General features: G+C 45.5%; 1 protein-coding gene across 1 annotated transcript in view; it reads right to left on the reverse strand.

The window, feature by feature from the left end:
* PEMT (phosphatidylethanolamine N-methyltransferase) overlaps positions 1-23,294 on the reverse strand; it is a 79,392-nt gene that overhangs the window by 22,646 nt on the left and 33,452 nt on the right. Inside the window, exon 4 of the mRNA XM_040440883.1 lies at positions 10,318-10,463. Within this exon, the coding sequence (XP_040296817.1) occupies positions 10,318-10,463 (146 nt within the window). The remainder of the gene's footprint in view (positions 1-10,317; positions 10,464-23,294) is intronic.

The raw sequence follows: 23,294 nt of genomic DNA on the forward strand, positions 1-23,294 counted from the left end.
GTGAGAAAAATCGGCATGTTTGGTACCCAAACCCGAACTTCTTCACAGAAGTTCGGGCTTGGGATCGGTGTTCTGTAGATTGTATTATTTTCCCTTATAACGTGGTTATAAGGGAAAATAATAGCATTCTGAATACAGAATGCATAGTACAATAGCGCTGGAGGGGTTAAAAAATAAAATAAAATTTAACTCACCTTAATCCACTTGATCGCGCAGCCCGGCTTCTCTTCTGTCTTCTTCTTTGCTGTGTGCAGGAAAAGGACCTGTGGTGACGTCACTACGGTCATCACATGGTCCGTCACATGATCTTTTACTGTGGGGATGGACCATGTGATTGGACCATGTGATCTGACGTCACCACAGTTCCTTTAGCCGGCAGCTTATGATTAAAGTAGTAAGAAGAGACCGGCAGCTACGCGATCAAGAGGAGAAGGTGAGTATATTATTTTTTAACCCTCAATTGACCACCTACTAAGCATTCTGTATTAAAGAATGCTATTATTTTCCCTTATAACCATGTTATAAGGGAAAATAATACAATCTACACAACACCGAACCCAAACCTGAACTTCTATGAAGAAGTTCGGGTCTGGGTACCACAGTCAGTTTTTTATCACGCGCGTGCAAAATGCATTGCACCCACGCGATAAAAACTGAACAACGGAACGCAATCGCAGTCAAAACTGACTGCAATTGGGTACCTACTCGCGCGGGTTTCCTGCAACGCATCCGGACCTTATCCGGACACACTCAGCCTAAGGCTTCTTTCACACAAGCGTGACGGATTAGGTCCAGATGCGTTTAAGGAAACTCGCACCAGTTTGCAAGCAAATTCAGTCAGTTTTGTCTGAGATTGCGTTTAGTTTTTTCCGCGCGGGTGCAATGCGTTTTTCACGTGCGTGATAAAAAAATGGAAGGTTTACAAACAGCATCTCCTAGCAACCATCAGTGAAAAACGCACTGTATCCGCACTTGCTTGGGGATGCAATGCGTTTTTCACTGAAGCCCCATTCACTTCTATGGGGCCAGGGCTGCTTGAAAAACGCAGAATATAGAACTTGCTGCGTTTTTCACGCAACGCAGAACTGATGCGTGAAAAACAACGCTCATGTACACAGTCCCATTGAGATGAATGGGTCAGGATTCGGTGCGGGTGCTATGCGATCACATCACGCATTGCACCCGCGCGGAAAACTCGCTGGTGTGAAAGAGGCCTAAAGCAATGCACTAATATTGATGGACTATCTATATTGACCGCTTTCGGTAATGGCCTATCCGCCAGCAGCAAATGCTACATTGCAGCAACACCGTACAATGCTAGGATCGGCATAATAAGAAGGAAATACTTGCACCCTCCAGGGTCTTCTGGACCATACCCCGGCTGACCTACTACTTGCAGACAATGGGCCATTACGCAGTCAGGCCGACAATGGCGCTTTTCATTCTGACACGAAGGTTGATGTGCTGCTCGCCGTGACACAGAAACCTTCATCCGAGCCGGGTCTGCATTGTTCACCTGAGCAGCCTCTCGACGACCGCCGGTGACACAGGAGGATAAAAGCCGATCCCTCCCCATTCATTGGGTGTCCTACTGACCGCAATAATGGGGAAACGTCCAGAGAAATCACCCAGCTTTCCTACAATCCTGAATATCAGATACACCTACTGATCTACAAGTGGCATGATGCCATTCAGTACCTGATGGCAGCCATACTGATTGGAACCTAAGAAGTTTAAAAAAAACTATTTCTAAATATGCTATTAGAGAACTGTGAGTTAACAGGGGAGGGGGTCCTACTTCAGGGACTACAGGGCAGCTTTAAAGAGCATCTCTAGCTCTGGAGGACCCCAGCCTGTCCATACATCACACACAGCCCATTCATTGCAAAGAGTGTTGTAATACTTAATTTCGCCTGTGGTGGCACTGCAGGGAAACTGAACACTTGTTGCCTGGCCCTCCCACAGATGAGAGCCGATCACTGTGATCAACTTGTTACAAGGGACCCTGCTAAGAATAGAGGATTGTCCAAAGTGGGTTGGCCCACAAATAATAAACAATTATAACCTATACACCGAACAGGTGAAAGATGTATGATCACTGGACGCGCGATCCCCACCGGTCATGAACAGGGGACCTCGAGAATGGTGCAAAGCATGCTCACTACCGCTCCAATCAATGTCTGTGGGACTGAGATAGCGGAGTCCATCCCATAAATATCGCATGCGTGGATACCGCTCCATGTCTATGGGACTGACTGAGATAGCGGAGTCCATCCCATAAATATCGCATGCTTGGCCACCGCTCCATGTCTATGGGACTGACTGAGATATCGGAGTCCATCCCATACATATCGCATGCTTGGCCACCTCTCTATGTCTATGGGACTGACTGAGATAGCGGAGTCCATCCCATCGAATGGAGTGGTAGTGCACATGCATGGCCACCACTCCATGTCTGTGGGACGGACTGAGATATCGGAGTCCATCCCATACATATCGCATGCTTGGCCACCTCTCTATGTCTATGGGACTGACTGAGATAGCGGAGTCCATCCCATCGAATGGAGTGGTAGTGCACATGCTTGGCCACCACTCCATGTCTGTGGGACGGACTGAGATATCGGAGTCCATCCCCTAAATATCGTATGCGTGGATACCGCTCCATGTCTATGGGACTGACTGAGATAGCGGAATCCATCCCATCGAATGGAGTGGTAGTGCACATGCATGGCCACCGCTCCATGTCTATCGGACTGACTGAGATAGCGGAGTCCATCCCATAAATATCGCATGCGTGGATACCGCTCCATGTCTATGGGACTGACTGAGATAGCGGAGTCCATCCCATCGAATGGAGTGGTAGTGCACATGCATGGCCACCGCTCCATGTCTATGGGACTGACTGAGATATCGGAGTACATCCCATAAATATCGCATGCTTGGCCACCTCTCTATGTCTATGGGACTGACTGAGATAGCGGAGTCCATCCCATCGAATGGAGTGGTAGTGCACATGCATGGCCACCACTCCATGTCTGTGGGACGGACTGAGATATCGGAGTCCATCCCATAAATATTGCATGCGTAGCCACCGCTCCGTTCAAACAGGAGTCCATTGAACCCCTATTCTGGTCATCTGTGCAAGTCCATGTTTTTCATGGGGCAACCACTTGCCCAACACGGCCCACCTATGCAACCAGCCACTGGCCAACCTGCTACTGGTGCATCCCAGTTACTGTGTGGATATATTATGTATACCCAGCCTCTCACGTGCTGCCTCGGGCTTTACGAGGACATTTAGCAAAGAAAAACAAGTTAATTACATACAACATTACGAGGAATCGGCTGCTATTACAGAGCCGGACTGACCTGGCGTGTACCGGACGCAGGATCATAACACGGCCAGTGACTGCTATTATTTCGCTCCAGATTAAACCAACTTTCAGGCTGTGTAAGAATGCACAAGCGCACACATCTACCTGCAGAGGAAGTCCCTGATATACCGCTCTCATCAGCGTATCGTCCTTTAGAGGAGGTCGGCTGGCTGATTTCCCATGATATACGGGTTTTTTTTACGCGAGTCTGTGCATGCAGCTCCACAGGCAGAACACATGGCATGTGGTGCTGGAGGCTGTGACAACCTCATACCGTATGTGTGAAATGGTTGTCACCGCCACTGGATGACACAATACAACGCCTGTGAGGGTTCGGTGGATCATATGAGCACCTGGTGGACAAAGGGTATCATGGACAAAGCCATGGGCAGGAGCATATATGGTGGGACATGATGTCCCCTATGGCCTGAGACCTTCTCCCTGTGCGTGTAGTGTACCCCTAACCCTCTAGGGCAATTGCTTGCATGACATAACCCCTTTAACACTTTCCCTGCCAAGACAGTATCTACTATGTCCTGGAAGGGAAGCACCAGCCAAAGTCATATCTGACACGTCTTTGCTACCAAAGGGTCAGGATCACGCTGGATGGTGGCTACAGCTTTTACAGGGGCTCTGCTCGCTCTTATACATTTTTTGACCTACGATGTATATTTTTCTACACATTCCACACAAGGGAGGCAATTTCCCAATGACGTCAGATTTCAATGCCTGAGCCAATCGCGTTCGGCGTTCTGCAGACCTGGACAGCGTCAACCATTGCTGCATTTCCCATAATCCATATATTCTCCATGTATGAGCTGGGATGTTCTGCGTTCACTCCTAGTCATGGGACAAGACCTGGTCATCGCAGATTCCAAGGAACTGAATTCATTCCTTCTTCTGTTGACTTTTCGGCTTAGGACATTTCAGGCTTCGCCCAGTTTACCGGGGCACGGGCGGAAAGCTATGTTTTTGCAGACTATTACTTCCTACTTCACTGAGGTTCTGCTTATGCTCTGCGCCAGTCTGTCAGCAGCCTCGTGTTATGTCATCTACTGAGGAAACTAAAAAGGCCACAGCGACATCAGAGGATTCTACTGGAGACGAGAAATAAAAGAAAAACTACGAGGAAAAAAGCCGTGAAAATAAGGGGGAGATCTTTCAAGATTGGTGCAAGGGATAAGCGGGGGTGTTGCCCACTGTATCCAATCAGATTTCAGCTCTCGTTCCTCAGGGGCATTCTGGTAAGCAGACTGATGGCGAGGGGCAACGCCCCTGCTTATACCTTTCATCATTTCTCCTCTCCTCACCACCACCTCAAGGACTCAAAGTGGAATTTAGAATTCTGGCCCCTTAATGGGTTCAATGGCCTCCTGTGGAGACACACCCCAGATAAAAAAGTGACGGTATGTCACGCCTAAAAGGACACATTTTGGAGTGAAGGTGAATATGAAAGGGTAGGTATGGTGTAAAAATCGGGCCCCCTCCCCAATCACTAGAATAGGGGACACCAGCCCACCAGGGGACAGCCAGACTTGTAGAAAGTTATTGTCAAGCAAGCTCACTTCCTCTCCGTGCAACTCTAGGAGTGAGCTCAGCTATTTCTGTACCGCCCACACGGAATAGTAGTGAGCATGCTCAGCCATTTCTGTACCACCCACACGGAATAATAGTGAGCATGCTCAGCCATTTCTGTACCGCCCACACGGAATAGTAGTGAGCATGCTCAGCTATTTCTGTACCGCCCACACGGAATAGTAGTGAGCATGCTCAGCCATTTCTGTACCACCCACACGGGATAATAGTGAGCATGCTCAGCCATTTCTGTACCGCCCACACGGAATAGTAGTGCGCATGCTCAGCTATTTCTGTACCACCCACACGGAATAGTAGTGCGTATGCTCAGCCATTTCTGTACCGCCCACACGGAATAGTAGTGCGCATGTTCAGCCATTTCTGTTCCGCCCACACGGAATAGTAGTGCGCATGTTCAGCCATTTCTGTTCCGCCCACACGGAACAGTAGTGAGCATGCTCAGCTATTTCTGTACTGCCCACACAGAATAGTAGTGAGCATACTCAGCCATTTCTGTACCGCCCACACGGAATAGTAGTGCGCATGCTCAGCTATTTCTGTACCGCCCACACGGAATAGTAGTGCGCATGCTCAGCCATTTCTGTTCCGCCCACACGGAATAGTAGTGCGCATGTTCAGCCATTTCTGTTCCGCCCACCCTGAATAGTAGTGCGCATGCTCAGCTATTTCTGTACCGCCCACACAGAATAGTAGTGCGCATGCTCAGCCATTTCTGTACCACCCACACGGAACAGTAGTGAGCATGCTCAGCTATTTCTGTACTACCCACACGGAATAGTAGTGCGCATGCTCAGCTATTTCTGTACTGCCCACACAGAATAGTAGTGAGCATGCTCAGCTATTTCTGTACCGCCCACACGGAATAGTAGTGAGCATGCTCAGCCATTTCTGTACCGCCCACACAGAATAGTAGTGCGCATGCTCAGCTATTTCTGTACCACCCACATAGAATAGTAGTGAGCATGCTCAGCTATTTCTGTACCGCCCACATAGAATAGTAGTGAGCATGCTCAGCTATTTCTGTACCGCCCACACAGAATAGTAGTGCGCATGCTCAGCTATTTCTGTACTGCCCACACGGAATAGTAGTGCACATGCTCAGCCATTTCTGTTCCGCCCACACGGAATAGTAGTGCGCATGTTCAGCCATTTCTGTTCCGCCCACCCTGAATAGTAGTGCGCATGCTCAGCTATTTCTGTACCGCCCACACAGAATAGTAGTGCGCATGCTCAGCCATTTCTGTACCACCCACACGGAACAGTAGTGAGCATGCTCAGCTATTTCTGTACCGCCCACACAGAATAGTAGTGAGCATGCTCAGCTATTTCTGTACCGCCCACACGGAATAGTAGTGCGCATGCTCAGCCATTTCTGTACCGCCCACACAGAATAGTAGTGCGCATGCTCAGCTATTTCTGTACCGCCCACACAGAATAGTAGTGAGCATGCTCAGCTATTTCTGTACCACCCACACTGAATAGTAGTGCGCATGCTCAGCTATTTCTGTACCGCCCACACGGAATAGTAGTGCGCATGCTCAGCCATTTCTGTTCCGCCCACACGGAATAGTAGTGCGCATGTTCAGCCATTTCTGTTCCGCCCACCCTGAATAGTAGTGCGCATGCTCAGCTATTTCTGTACCGCCCACACGGAATAGTAGTGCGCATGCTCAGCCATTTCTGTTCCGCCCACACGGAATAGTAGTGCGCATGTTCAGCCATTTCTGTTCCGCCCACCCTGAATAGTAGTGCGCATGCTCAGCTATTTCTGTACCGCCCACACGGAATAGTAGTGCGCATGCTCAGCCATTTCTGTACCACCCACACGGAACAGTAGTGAGCATGCTCAGCTATTTCTGTACCGCCCACACAGAATAGTAGTGAGCATGCTCAGCTATTTCTGTACCACCCACATGGAACAGTAGTGAGCATGCTCAGCCATTTCTGTACCGCCCACACAGAATAGTAGTGCGCATGCCCAGCTATTTCTGTACCGCCCACACGGAATAGTAGTGAGCATGCTCAGCTATTTCTGTACCACCCACATGGAACAGTAGTGAGCATGCTCAGCTATTTCTGTACTGCCCACACAGAATAGTAGTGAGCATGCCCAGCTATTTCTGTACCGCCCACACGGAATAGTAGTGCGCATGCTCAGCCATTTCTGTACCGCCCACACGGAATAGTAGTGCGCATGTTCAGCCATTTCTGTTCCGCCCACATGGAATAGTAGTGAGCATGTTCAGCCATTTCTGTTCCGCCCACACAGAATAGTAGTGCGCATGCTCAGCCATTTCTGTACCGCCCACACAGAATAGTAGTGAGCATGCCCAGCTATTTCTGTACCGCCCACATAGAACAGTAGTGAGCATGCTTGAAATCTTTTCCATGGACCCCCAATTATAGTGATTGAAGGGCTCTAGGTGGTCAGGACTTTTTGATCTAACACAATGTGGCTGGTCACTTCTTAGACTTCACATAGTTAAAGGGCACCTGTCAGCCGGATCTACCATATCAACCCAAGCATAATGCCCGTTAGGGTTGACCAGGCTGATTAAAAGGATACCCGTCTTGTAATAATCGGTTGCAGTGTTCTCCAGAACAAAGATTTTTTTTTTGTTTATGCAAATTCTGGATTCTGTGCACCGAGGGGCGGGGCTTACCCATTTAGTGCACCTCAGCTTTCCCGTGATGGCCACGCCCCTGAGTAGAGTAAAGAATAAAAAGTATTTTTCCTCTGGAATGCCACAAAAGATTTTCACAAGACAGGTATCATTTTAATCAGCAGGGTCAACCCCGCCAGTCAATATCCCTGGTTCAATTGGGTTGATCAGTGCTCTTTGCATTACAAGGCCCATAGGGGTCGCCACGATTACTGCCGGCAGACCACTGAATAATACACAGATAGACACTGTCACATTTCCAGCTCCATTACTCCTCTGCCTGTTTGATTTGATTTTTTAGAGCATTTTTTTTTTTTTTTTTGGAAAGTTTGTGACATAAATTCCAAAGCTACGTAAGAGGCGGATAAGGTCATCTTAACGCCACTTTAAAAAATTCCATTTTTTCCTCCTCCAATACAACCCTGGCCTTATTCACCGCAGCGGACGGTGAAAAACAGGAGGGAAAAAAATAAATAAAAAATAATCTGGCTGAGAAAGGTCATTGTGCTCTGCACTGGGCCGGTGACGCAAGCACGCAGATTACAAGAGCCATACCTTGTACTCCTAGCAAGCGTCTGTTTAGGTGAAGCTGTCAGTGCATGCAGCTGCTCTGCAGAACGCCCAGGGCCGCTCACCCGGGGGTTAATGTGCGGCATGCCGTCTCATAACCCGGCTGCTCAGATCGCATTCAGCTGGAACCGACTGATACAAACAAGCTGCTGTGACCGGCAAAAAATAAGTGAACCCCTGACGTTTTGTATGTCCCTATGTTTTGTGTAAATACTAAAATCGGGCTGATCCCACGTCGAGGAATTTCAAAAATTCGTACACAAGGGAAATCTCTAACCTCCTGCGGATTAATTTTTATTTATTTTTTGTTTTGTATTTTAGAGGAAAAAAACAAAAACAAATTTTTTTTTTTCAGTATTTGTTTTGTATTCTATAAAGGCAGAATTATACCCTTTCAGTGCCAAGCCCCTGCAACTGCCCCTCCCCCTATAATGGCTGTAATCTGAAGGGGCAGCGACTCGCACGTTTCGGGATCCCACACACCTAAATGGTAATTTCGGTCGTTTTATTTAGGTGAAGTTTGTATATGGTTGTTGTTATTAATTTCCAAAACAATTTTCTCTTTCCTTCCCCACCTTCCAGGAACCGCAACTTTTTTTTATTTTTCTGTCGACATGGCCGTAGGAGGATTATTTTTTTGCATTTTTTTAATGGCACCGTTTTAATGGGTTATATTATATAATGTATTCCCAAAAAAAACATGTAAAAAATATTTGCTGAGCAGAATGGAAAGAAAAAAAAAAAAAAAACACAATTCCTGCATTGTTTTCTCATTTTCGATTTCACTGCGTTCCCTGTGGGATAAATTACGCGATACTGTAAAATATCTGACGCTCTCCTCCCTCTGTCTAACTCAGGCATCCTCAAACTGCGGCCCTCCAGCTGTTGCAAAACTACAACTCCCAGCATGCCCGAATAGCCTACAGGTATCTCTCCCAGGGCACTGTGGGAGTTGTAGTTTTACAACAGCTGGAGGGCCGCAGTTTGAGGATGCCTGGTCTAACTGCTCAGATCAGTGGTCACTATTGGCATCTGAGGGGGTTAAAAATACAGGATCGGAGTTAAAGGGGTTCCCCCAGGATTTACATATTGAGGGTGAGGGTTATCAATGCGAGATGGGTGAGGGTTCGACTCCCAGCACCCCTGCCGATCAGCTGTCTAAGGAAGCCACGGCGCCGTCCATCGTATAGTGGCTGTGCTTGGTATTGCAGTTCAGCCCCATTCACTTGAATGGGACTGAGCTGCGCATTGGCCATGTGACCGATGTACAGAGATGTCACTGGCCTAGGAAAATGGCGTAAACGCTCACTGGCCTAGGAAAATGGCGTAAACGCTCACTGGCCTCTTCATACAGCTGACTGGTGGGGTGCCGGGAGTCGGACCCCCGCTGATCTCATACTGATGACCTATCCTGAGAACAAGCCATCAACATGTAAATTCCGGAAGACCCAATGTAGGCTGGTGCTAGCAGTACACATGTATGGAGCAAGCTGAGCCCGTTACACACGCAAATCGGACGTACATGTATGGCACAATGTGCTAAGGGGTTAAAGGGTATGTAAACTTTTGAATGGATGAACAAGCAGACCTTGTTTCCTAATCTCGGCAACCCCTTTTAGCAACTTTGCAAACAATCTCGATAACAAAATCTCTGATCGTCGAGTGTCTACAGCTCCTAGGCGGACTTATGTGTCTCCATGGGAACAGACTACAAACAAGCCGCACGGCCTCACTTCTCTTGAACCTTATCAGTGTATGTAATTAAGAAGTATGCAGGGTTTGCTGCCTGTAACCATGGAGACACATAAGCCTGCATAGGAACTGCATACACAAAACGGTAGTACATTTTTAGGCAAATCTTTTTGTTTTGTTCATTTTAACTAGAAATACCACATTTTAAACCTAGTGATAAAGTATGTGCACCCCCGATAGGATGTAACACTGGACTAGGAGAGCAGGATCAAAAGGAATCTTAATCTGACCGCCATCTTTCATATCTCAGGAAGCTTCTGCCCCATGTAATGTGTGAATACGTCTTCAGACATCACGTGGGGTCTCCTCTGCTGAGCACAAGTCTATTGAGTAAGATCTGATTTTAGAAATGAAGAAATTACCGAGATAGGTTCCAGCAAAGCCGAGCGCCAGGAAGCTGGAGACGACGAGCACGCCACCCGACGCCACCAGCGCCGCTCCGACATAATAGAACTCCGGCCTCTTCAGGATCCACCAGTGCGGCTGATGGGACATCGCTTCCGAGAAGCTGCAAATAAATCAGAAAACAGGAGAAAAATGAGGATAAACAGAGCGCGATGGCGACAATCACCCCCCAAAACACGGAGACTCCCAGGTGCTAGAGACAAGAATAACGGAGAGCAAAAAAGAACAAAGTGTGGGGAGGGGGCATATTATTAAAGGGGGTTATCCAATGTCATAAACTGTGCCCCCATGTGCCGGGCCCCTCACAGCGAATATACTAACCCCACTCCCTGCACCGCTCCTGGTCCCAACAGCACCGCTGCTGCTTCTCCCTGTGCGCCGATGAAAACATCCGGTGTTGGGGGGCGGGGTAAGTATATTCACTGTGAGGGGCCCGACACATGGGGGGACAGTTTATGATATTGGATAACCCCTTTAAATGTCCCAAACCTGGAAGACACCCAAGTGGTGACCCTCATAATGGAAGACTGAGCTCAGCCCCTGATCGGTAAAGCCCCACCCATGAGGAACCATATGTGACCATGCCATTACTACCAAGTACATTCATCTCTCTCATATCTCTCTCATATCTCTCTCATATCTATCTCATATCTCTCTCATATCTATCTCTCTCTCTATATCTCTCTCATATCTCTCTCATATCTATAGCTCTCTCATATCTATAGCTCTCTCATATCTAGCTCTCTCTCATAGCTCTCTCTCATAGCTCTCTCTCATAGCTCTCTCTCATAGCTCTCTCTCATAGCTCTCTCTCTCATAGCTCTCTCTCTCTCATAGCTCTCTCTCTCTCATAGCTCTCTCTCTCTCATAGCTCTCTCTCTCTCATAGCTCTCTCTCTCTCATAGCTCTCTCTCTCTCATAGCTCTCTCTCTCTCATAGCTCTCTCTCATATCCATCTCTCTCATATCCATCTCTCTCATATCCATCTCTCTCATATCCATCTCTCTCATATCCATCTCTCTCATATCCATCTCTCTCATATCTCAGCTCCTGTATTCTGCAGATGGTGCCTTCAGGGGAAGAACAGGGCCCCAATGCAAAAAACCTCCTGGTTGGGGGCCAAATCTTCCTTCAGGGGTGCTATCATTCACTGTCTGCAGAGGTCTGCCCCGCATGGTAGGTGGTGGTGCGGGTTATGGATTCTCTCCAGTCTCCACCCCGGTAATATCAGATTTTTACCATTTCTACCAGGTAACAGACGAATAGCGGTTACAGTCTATAGATAATGTGGAGATAGAGAAGTTTCCACAGATGTATCTGTTAGGCTCTGGACAATTTACAGTCACACGCAGTTAATGGGTTTCAGTTTCCACTGGAAATCCATTTAGCGGGAGTGGGATTACTCGGTAATTGTCGTTATTAGGGCCGATCCAGCGCTCTCAACCTCTTTCCACCATAAACTCCATCCAGTGTTTATACATAGACTTTTTTTCCATAAATCTCACGGCTGGACCATATCCAGATCTCCGTCCTCCGAGGTCAATGAGCTCCTGAATTCTGTCCAAGGACTATTCATCTCGTTATCCATGCGGTATGTGAAAGTGGCTTTATTGCGGAAACATCTGATCTTAAAGGGACGGTGCACTCAACATCTGCCTGTCTCCCTGTAACAAATCTGCTGCATGTAAGAGTACGTTCACACGCGACGTATACGCTGCAGATTTGCCATACCAGCAAAGTGGATGAGATTTTTAAAGAAATGTCATTCACAGAAAATCTGCATCGCAAATTGACCTGCAGTATGAACTTAAAATCCTACGTAAAAAATATAAATAAAAAAGATTAGTAATGCCAGAGAACATAGGGAAAGGCGCAACTTAACGGCCTTTAGGCTGCCTTTCCCGTTCGATAGGCAAAAATGCTCAAAAATAAATAAAATAAAAACACACATCTTTCTGTTGCTGCCTTATTAATCAGACCTGTGATTTGCTGATTGCAGAGTTGTTGTTTTTTTTACGAAAGTTTGCGGCTTTTCTAACTGCAACCTTATTAGACCCCAGGTAAATGATGACCACTATAAGAGGAGGGAGCGACAGCTCTGGAGACCTGAGTGATGACACTTCCACTCGCTGCGAGTTTCCGATCACACATAATGATAGTGTACATTACAGATGAGCAAAGTCGGCAAACAAAACATTAAGCCTCATGTGACCTGGCGAGCGAGGAAAATCTGGGGATGCGAGCACACGGACGGACGGAGAAGAAGACGACCGTCAGCTTTTTTTCTCAGTCGTCTTTGCCTCCCACAAGGGAAACTGGATGACAACCACTAATGGCTTCTGAACCAGGACGAGCGGTGCATGGGACTGCAGAATATTCTTGTATGTTTTGGCTGGCCAAAAAAACCTGTTGGCTGGAGAGCTTGCACTCTAATATCACAGACAGTCCTATCATGTGGTCACCTGGCCTACAGGACGGAAAGGGTTACTGCACCATGCTTTCAGCTCTGCAGACACAACACAGCTCGCAGGCCTCTTATCTGACACATTACTGCACTTTGTCATAACCTGCGCTGTTTGCTTTCTGCTTGAAGGAACTTCACGTATGGAGGGATGGTGCTGCTTCTGGATCAACCAGAAGATGCCATCTGCTGCATCGGGCAGGGGGGAAGGAGAGCACATGATGGCCCTCGCCCTGCTGGGTGCAGTTGTGCATGAACACCCATTTAAAGGGACAGCACCACCAAAAGCTTCACTGGTGATTTTTTTTTAGCAACAATTTTAAGCATTTCTCGTCTTATACTCTAGCCACATCCAGAGCTGCATGCTGAATTCTGCTGGATACCGCTTCCAACCATAGTCCCTTTGTGTTACCCTGACCCTTCCATCACGCTGGAAATCCACCCAGAGAGTACAACTCCCCTTGTGCTACAAACATACTAATGACATTGAAAATTACAACTCCTATCATGCTGCAAACATACCGATAGCGCCAAAAATTACAACTGCCATTGTGCTGCAAACCTGGAGACCTACTGTAAATGTACAACTCCCATCATGCTGCAAACATACCGATAGCGCCGAAAATTACAACTGCCATTGTGCTGCAAACCTGGAGACCTACTGTAAATGTACAACTCCCATCATGCTGCAAACATACCGATAGCGCCGAAAATGACAACGCCCATTGTGCTGCAAACCTGGGGACCTATCAGGAGGTGTGCAACACCCATCATCATGCTGCAAACTTAGGAATCTCACTGAACACTACAACTCCCATCATGCTGAAAACCTTGGATCGCTTTGAAAGGTACAATAGGCTGCAAACCTGGGGTCCTCCCTGAGGAGTGCGATGTTATAAACCTGGAGAATTTGCAAGAATCCCATCATGCTCCAAACCGGCCGTTCACCTTGAAGATTACAACTACCATATTGTTGCAAAGCGGTGAACTATTTGAAGAGTACAACTCCCATCATAGGGTGAAGGGTACAAACATCCATCACGCTGCAAACCAGATCTCCCTAAAGAGTACAACTCCCATTGTGCTACAAACTTGGGGATCCGCTAGAAAATAAATAAATAAAACTCCCATGACGCTGCAAACCTGGAGATCTCCCTCGAGAGTACAACTCCCAACATGTGGACAGGGGATAAGTTTACATCTTTGGATCGCCCCTTTAAAAGCTGATCATGCACATCAGATCAGGGGGGGGCCCTTCCCCCAATTTTCCCATGGTGGGAGTCGGGGGGGCCCTTCCCCCAATTTTCACTGCGCTCAATGGTGGGGGAGGGGTGACATACCACCCAATTCATAAATATAAATAAAAAAAATTAAATTCGGCTACTTTTCCCCTTTTCCACAGTGAGCGCAAATAACAGTTACAAAGTTACCAGCGGTTAGGTCACATGTCTGACCGAGAGGCGGAGCTAAACCGCAGTCTGTCTGCAAATAACAGTTACAAAGTTACCAGCTGTTAGGTCACATGTCTGACCGAGAGGCGGAGCTAAACCGCAGTCTGTCTACAAGGCCAGATTTTTAAAGCAGCTCTGTGCAGGAATAGAGAAAAGGACATGAAATAACTCAAAATCAGTATAAAAACGGTAAAGCAAGCGATTTACAAAAATATTCAACTTTTTGCTTAGATTCAAAAGAGAAAAATTCAGCAAAAAGTGGAATGACACTTTAAGGGTGTGTGAATTCTGCCCACACTGAGCCCTTTATTGTGGTCAGACCACGTCATTAAATCTCCCTCTGAGCGCTACCTTGAGTAGGTGACTGTATAACGGCGCCCTTGGTTCGCCTTTAATGCCTGCTGCTTTACTTCCAATTAACGAACTTTAGAAAGTAGCGGGAGGGAATAAGCAGAGATGGCTGCGACTTTATCATCTGCCCGGTCGTGCACATAACTACTGTTTACAGCGCTAATTAATTACTGCAGGAGAAGCATTATAAAGGACAGCCTGGCATTAATCTCGGCTGCGGGATAATTCACCGCTGGCAGTGTCAATGAAATGGAGGAAAACAAACCGCTTGCTGGAAGAGAATCAGACATTAAAAGCCAGATGATTGATTTCTCAGAGATAAACAACACCCGGGCACATGAATGGGCTAGATACGAGGCAAGAAAACAACACGAATCTGCCGCCCAGAAGATGCCAGCGCCAGGGACGTCTCTGTGAGGACACAGCAGGCATGGAGGTCACACTAATACCGCCATACAGCATTGCACCCGGTATTAAAGGGGAGGCTCCAATGAGGTGACCGCATGGGCTCACCAGGATCCAAAACCATTTTCCCTTCAACTGACAAAGACAACAGCGTCATAAAAAAATAAAAAAATAAAGTGCACCACGTGTCGCCACAAGTCCCACATCATATATGGACAAGCAGAAGGACCCGGCTTCGCGACGGGTATATTTCATTTAATGTTGGTGTGTGAGGTTAAAAGATATACACAGTGTTCTCCATACAGTGACCTCTACAGCATCCCGCCCCTTTAACAGTGACTTCCACAGTACCCTGCCCCTTTAACAGTGACCTCCACAGTGCCCGCCCCTTTATCAGTGACCTCCACAGCGGTCTGCCCCCTTAACAGTAACATACACAGCGCACGGAGTAAAACTGTGTTTAGAGCAGTTGGGATTGGGAGAGAAAGACTTGCAGGCTTGTATTGGGGAAGGGGGCTATTTTTTGGGGAATATCTCAGGAACGGTACGTCCTAGAGATCTGACATTCCCGGACACCTGATGTACCTGTGTGCCAAATTTCGTGAAGATCGGTCCAGTTGTTTGGTCGTGCATAAAGAACGTCCAGACAGACAAGCAGAAACTCATTTTTATATATATCTCTTACTAGCAGAAGGACCCGGCTTCGCACGGGTATATTTCATTTTATGTTTCCGTGTGTCATAAAAAGATATTGACAATTTCCCCCATAACAGTGACTTCCACAGTGCCCGCCCCTTTAACAGAGACCTCCTTAGTGCCCGCCCCTTTAAAAGTGACTTTCACAGTGACCACCCCTTCAACAGTGATTTTCACAGTCACCGCCCCTTCAATAGTGACCGCCCCTTCAACAGTGACCGCCCCTTCAAACAGTGACTGCCCCTTTAACAGGGACCTTCATAGAGCTCGCCCCTTTGATAATAGTGACCTCCACAGTGCCCGCCCATTTAATAACAGTGACCTTCACTGTGCCCGCCCCTTTAAAAACAGTGACCTCCCTAGTACCCGCCCCTTTAAGCAGTAAAGAAAAATGGCTGGGTTGTTCTGGAAACCTGGAGTAAAACTGTGTTTATGGCAGTTGGTATTGGCGGGGTGAGGGGGCTAATTTGTTGGCAATATCTCAGGAACGGTAAGTCCTAGAGAGCTGAGACTCGGTCTAAAACCTTCCCGGACGCCTGATGTACCTGTGTGCCAAATTTGGTAAAGATCCGTCCAGTCGTTTGCTCGCGCACATCCAGACAGACGTCTAGACAGACAGACAGAAACTCCTTTTTATATATATAAAAAGGAGTTTCTGTCTGTCTGGACGTTTTTTATGCGTGACCAAACGACTGGACCGATCTTACACAGGTACATCAGGTGTCGGGGAAGGTTTTAGACGGGGTCTCAGCTCTCTAGGACGTACCGTTCCTGAGATATTCCCAAAATGAGCCCCCCCAATACAAGCCTGCAAGTCTTTCTCTTCAAATCCCAACTGCTATAAACACAGTTTTACTCCAGGTTTCCATAACAACCCAGCCATTTTTCTTTACTGCTTAAAGGGGCGGGCACAGTGGAGGTCACTGTTATTAAATGGTGGGGCACTGTGGAGGTCAATGTTATTAAATAGGCGGGAACTGTGGAGGTCAATGTTATTAAAGGGGCGGGCGCTATGAAGATCCCTGTTAAAAGGGCGATCACTGTGAAAGTCACTGTTAAAGGGGAGGTCACTGTGAAAGTCACTGTTAAGGGGGCGGTCACTGTGAAAGTCACTGTTAAGGGGGCGGTCACTGTGAAAGTCACTGTTAAGGGGGCGGTCACTGTGAAAGTCACTGTTAAGGGGGCGGTCACTGTGAAAGTCACTGTTAAGGGGGCGGTCACTGTGAAAGTCACTGTTAAGGGGGCAGTCACTGTGAAAGTCACTGTTAAAGGGGTGGTCAATGCTAAAGGGGCAGTCACTGTTAAAGGGGCAGGCACTGTGGAGGTCATTGTTAAAGGTGCGGGTACTGTAGAGGTTACTGTTATGGGGGAAACTATCGATATCTTTTTACGACACACGGAAACATAAAATGGAATAGGTGAAATATACCCGTGCGAAGCCGGGTCCTTCTGCTAGTCTCATATATATAAAAATGAGTTTCTGTCTGTCTGTCTAGACGTTCTTTATGCGCGATCAAACTACTGGACCGATCTTCACCAAATTTGGCACACAGGTACATCAGGTACATCAGCTCTCTAGGACGTGCCGTTCCTGAGATATTCCCCAAAAATGACCCACATTAGCCAATACAAGCCTGCAAGTCTTTCTCTTAAAATCCCAACTGCCATAAACACAGTTTTACTCCAGGTTTCCATAACAACCCAGCCATTTTTCTTTACTGCTTAAAGGGGCGGGCACTGTGGAGGTCACGGTTTTTAAAGGGGCCGGCGCTATGAAGGCCCCTGTTAAAGGGACGGGCACTGTGAAAATCACAGTGAAAGGGGCAGCCACTTTGAAAGTCACAGGTTAAAGGGGCAGTCACTGTGAAAGTCACAGTTAAAGGGGCAGTCACTGTGAAAGTCACTGTTACAGGGGCGGTCAATGCTAAAGGGGCGGGCACTGTGGAAGTCCCTGTTAAAAGCGCGGGCACTGTGGATATCACTGTTAAAGGGGTGGCCATTATGTAGGTCACTGTTAAAGGGACGGGCACTGTAGAGGTCACTGTTATGGAGGAAACTGTTGATATCTTTTTATGACACACGGAAACATAAAATAAAATAGATTAAATATACCCGTGCGAAGCCGGGTCCTTCTGCTAGTAAGAGATATATATAAATAATGAGAGAGATAAGACCCATGGCTGTAGTTCTCCTGATTAAAACGCAGTTTTTCTATTGTGGATCCGAGGATCGGTTCCCGAGTTAGGATACGTTATCTTAATATGCAAATTAGGCTTTTGGTGCAATAAAGGCGTCACTATTGCTTTTGCTGCACCCAAGCTCAGCTCCTTTCTGTGGCCAGCCCCTCCCTGGCTGCTTTGATTGACAGGACCAGGAATTGGTAATGCAGCGATGGAGGGGCTGGCCACAGAAAGGAACGAAGTTTGGGTGCAACAAGAGCAATGGTGACGCTCTCTTTGCACCAAAGGCCTAATTTGCATATTAAGGAAAATTATCATAAATGGGAACAAAGTCTGAGATCGACAAAAAACAAACAAACGGCAGTTTAATCAGGTGACGCACAGTTATGTGTCTATGCAAACAGATGGATGGGAGGTCGCTGGTGACAGATGCCTTTAGTACATAAATTGTGTTACACCAGAGTTACATCCTGTATTATACTCCAGAGCTGCACTCACTATTCTGCTGGTGCAGTCACTGTGTACATACATTACTTATCCTGTACTGATCCTGAGTTACATCCTGTATTATACTCCAGAGCTGCACTCACTATTCTGCTGGTGCAGTCACTGTGTACATACATTACTTATCCTGTACTGATCCTGAGTTACATCCTGTATTATACTCCAGAGCTGCACTCACTATTCTGCTGGTGCAGTCACTGTGTACATACATTACATTACTTATCCTGTACTGATCCTGAGTTACATCCTGTATTATACCCCAGAGCTGCACTCACTATTCTGCTGGTGCAGTCACTGTGTACATACATTACATTACTTATCCTGTACTGATCCTGAGTTACATCATGTATTATACTCCAGAGCTGCACTCACTATTCTGCTGGTGCAGTCACTGTGTACATACATTACATTACTTATCCTGTACTGATCCTGAGTTACATCCTGTATTATACTCCAGAGCTGCACTCACTATTCTGCTGGTGCAGTCACTGTGTACATACATTACATTACTAATCCTGTACTGATCCTGAGTTACATCCTGTATTATACTCCAGAGCTGCACTCACTATTCTGCTGGTGCAGTCACTGTGTACATACATTACTTATCCTGTACTGATCCTGAGTTACATCCTGTATTATACTCCAGAGCTGCACTCACTATTCTGCTGGTGCAGTCACTGTGTACATACATTACTTATCCTGTACTGATCCTGAGTTACATCCTGTATTATACTCCAGAGCTGCACTCACTATTCTGCTGGTGCAGTCACTGTGTACATACATTACATTACTTATCCTGTACTGATCCTGAGTTACATCCTGTATTATACCCCAGAGCTGCACTCACTATTCTGCTGGTGCAGTCACTGTGTACATACATTACTTATCCTGTACTGATCCTCAGTTACATCCTGTATTATACTCCAGAGCTGCACTCACTATTCTGCTGGTGCAGTCACTGTGTACATACATTGCTTATCCTGTACTGATCCTGAGTTACATCCTGTATTATACTCCAGAGCTGCAATCACTATTCTGCTGGTGGAATCACTGTGTATATACATTACATTACTTATCCTGTACTGATCCTGAGTTACATCCTGTATTATACTCCAGAGCTGCAATCACTATTCTGCTGGTGGAATCACTGTGTATATACATTACATTGCTTATCCTGTACTGATCCTGAGTTACATCCTGTATTATACCCCAGAGCTGCACTCACTATTCTGCTGGTGCAGTCACTGTGTACATACATTACTTATCCTGTACTGATCCTGAGTTACATCCTGTATTATACTCTAGAGCTGCACTCACTATTCTGCTGGCTGTTATTGGAAACCGTCAATAAGCTTGCTATCATACATGCCTTTAAGACATTAGCTGAGTTCCTAGTATACAGGGCACGTTCATTTTTTCCCTACATCACATGACATGTACATAGGACACTTCCCAAAATGAATGGGAGATTTCAACTCGGAATCTTCCAGAATGGTTAATGCATTATGTAGATTAGAAGAGGAGCCCAGTTTTACTATTGGGGTCTCTCTGGGTTCTCTAGCGCCCTCTAGAGTGCTAGTTCTTCAGACTTTGCTCCCTTAGTAAAGGATCCGTTCGGCGCAGGTAACTCATACTTTTGGAGAAGCAGAACCTGCTGAGCTCGACACCATCTGCTTCTTGGCGCACGGCAGTCTGTCTCAGACAATACTCCGCAGGATTTATTTCCGTGTGGGTCACATATGACATGTATAACACGGCTCGGAAACAGGAGAGAGCAAACAGTCGGCATCTGCCCAGAAACGCTGCGCTCCTGCATCGGCTGTAATTAAATACTCGTTTAACCTAATTACCTAATTTTACACAACAGGGGCCCGGTGCATCTACGGAGATTGAGTGCGCGCCTTTTGATTTTCTATATTAATCCAGAAAGTAAAATTAACAATGAAGAAAAAAATAAATGACGAGCGAGACAACGGCGGCGAGACGCCTGAATATCGCGGGCTCCGTAATTATATAAAATGGAGCTTTATAAAAATAAAGACCGGGGCTGAACACAAAGCTGCTGATGACAATGTCTGCGGGATGCAGGAAAGACGTGTTCATCAGCTGAGTCACAAACAAGCAAGGAAGGTTGGACGGCAACAGGAGAACTACAAGTATCAGCATCTCTTCTATATGAAATACCATGGCCAGACTTTTATATTGATGACCTATGCTCAGGATAAGTCATCAATATCAGATTGGTCTGGGTCCGACTCCCGCCATCCTGGCGATCAGCTGTTTGGGCACTCCGGTGAGCGCCAGGGCCCTTGACGTCACATTCCTTGGTCTTGTGGCCTAGGCGCAGCTCAGTCCCATTCATCTGAATGTGGCTGAGCTGCAATACCAAGCACAGTCAATGGGCGGCGCTGTGTTTGGTAAGCTTCGAAGAGGACGCAACACTCAACGGAGCTGCTGCTGCCATCGATATCATAATCTCAGAAAATCTCTTCAAAAGGCTTTATCTAAAGCAACTAAAATAAAAAAATATCCTATTGTTTTTTGCCTACAGCATCTATAAAAACCTATAGGTTTCCAAGGTAACAGACAACAAGTGAGCTGAGTGTAGTCGGATCCGTCAGTCCTACTCCCTGTGATTGGTCCCCTAACTCCTATTACCTTGAATTCGTTAGGTTAGCAAGATTAAAGGCATGTTGACTGCAAGATCCGACTACGCAAGGTTTGTCTGTTGTCTGTTACCATGGAAATATATCGGCTTTCATATGAAAACAAATGGCCTTTTTAATTAAGGCTATCTGAAAAATTGCCTATTTATTTAGATGTTGTATGGCAAGGCATTTTAGTGGTTCCATCCCCTTTAATCCCTTGTAATGTAGTTGGTTAGAGGTACCTGATACCTGGCCGCATTCCTGAAGTATGAAGTAAATGTACATGCGTACTGACCTTTAGGTGGGGTTAGCAGACAACCAGATATGTAACAAAAAGCTCAGCTCCATTGAGGGCATCATCAGGGTAAGATGTCTTGTTACCATCACCTCTCTTGTGTTGGGCGCTGGTCAATGGGAGCTCGCTCGTTTGTTCATGGCTTTTGGTACCTTGCAACCGAACCAGAGTTCGGGAAATGTTTTTTTACAGTAGAAATTGATTTATGAAGTTATTATGTTAAGTGTCGTGAGACTTCGCGAAGTAATAACTTCGGCTCATCGGAGCCAATACATTCTAATACTGTACAGAGTTCCTGCTCCGTACAGTATTAGAATCAAGTTTTATGCGAATCGACTTCGGATGTTTCATCCAAAGTCGATTCGCTCATCCCTAGTAATATAACTACTATAAGAATATAGCTACTATAATACTGCTCCTATGTACAGGAATATAACTACTATAATACTGCTCCTATGTACAAGAATATAACTACTATAATACTGCCTCCTATGTACAAGAATATAACTACTATAATACTGCTCCTATGTACAAGAATATAACTACTATAATACTGCCTCCTATGTACAAGAATATAACTACTATAATACTGCCTCCTATGTACAAGAATATAACTACTATAATACTGCTCCTATGTACAAGAATATAACTACTATAATACTGCTCCTATGTACATGAATATAACTACTATAATACTGCTCTTATGTACAAGAATATAACTACTATAATACTGCTCCTATGTACAAGAATATAACTACTATAATACTGCCTCCTATGTACAAAAATATAACTACTATAATACTGCCTCCTATGTCCAAGAATATAACTACTATAATACTGCTCCTATGTACAAGAATATAACTACTATAATACTGCCTCCTATGTACAAGAATATAACTACCATACTACTGCTCCTATGTACAAGAATATAACTACTATAATACTGCTCCTATGTACAAGAATATAACTACTATAATACTGCTCCTATGTACAAGAATATAACTACTATAATACTGCTCCTATGTACAAGAATATAACTACTATAATACTGCTCCTATGTACAAGAATATAACTACTATAATACTGCTCCTATGTACAAGAATATAACTACTATAATACTGCCTCCTATGTACAAGAATATAACTACTATAATACTGCCTCCTATGTACAAGAATATAACTACCATACTACTGCTCCTATGTACAAGAATATAACTACTATAATACTGCTCCTATGTACAAGAATATAACTACTATAATACTGCTCCTATGTACAAGAATATAACTACTATAATACTGCTCCTATGTACAAGAATATAACTACTATAATACTGCTCCTATGTATAAGAATATAACTACTATAATACTGCTCCTATGTACAAGAATATAACTACTATAATACTACTCCTATGTACAAGAATATAACTACTATAATACTGCTCCTATGTACAAGAATATAACTACTATAATACTGCCTCCTATGTACAAGAATATAACTACTATAATACTGCTCCTATGTACAAGAATATAACTACTATAATACTGCTCCTATGTACAGGAATATAACTACTATAATACTGTCTCTATGTACATGAATATAACTACTATAATACTGCTCCTATGTCCAAGAATATAACTACTATAATACTGCTCCTATGTCCAAGAATATAACTACTATAATACTGCCTCCTATGTACAAGAATATAACTACTATAATACTGCTCCTATGTACAAGAATATAACTACTATAATACTGCTCCTATGTACAAGAATATAACTACTATAATACTGTCTCTATGTACATGAATATAACTACTATAATACTGCTCCTATGTCCAAGAATATAACTACTATAATACTGCTCCTATGTACAAGAATATATCTACTATAATACTGCCTCCTATGTACAAGACTATAACTACTATAATACTGCCTCCTATGTAC

The sequence above is a fragment of the Bufo bufo genome, chromosome 7 (genome assembly GCF_905171765.1).
Source record: "Bufo bufo chromosome 7, aBufBuf1.1, whole genome shotgun sequence".
NCBI lineage: Eukaryota > Metazoa > Chordata > Amphibia > Anura > Bufonidae > Bufo > Bufo bufo.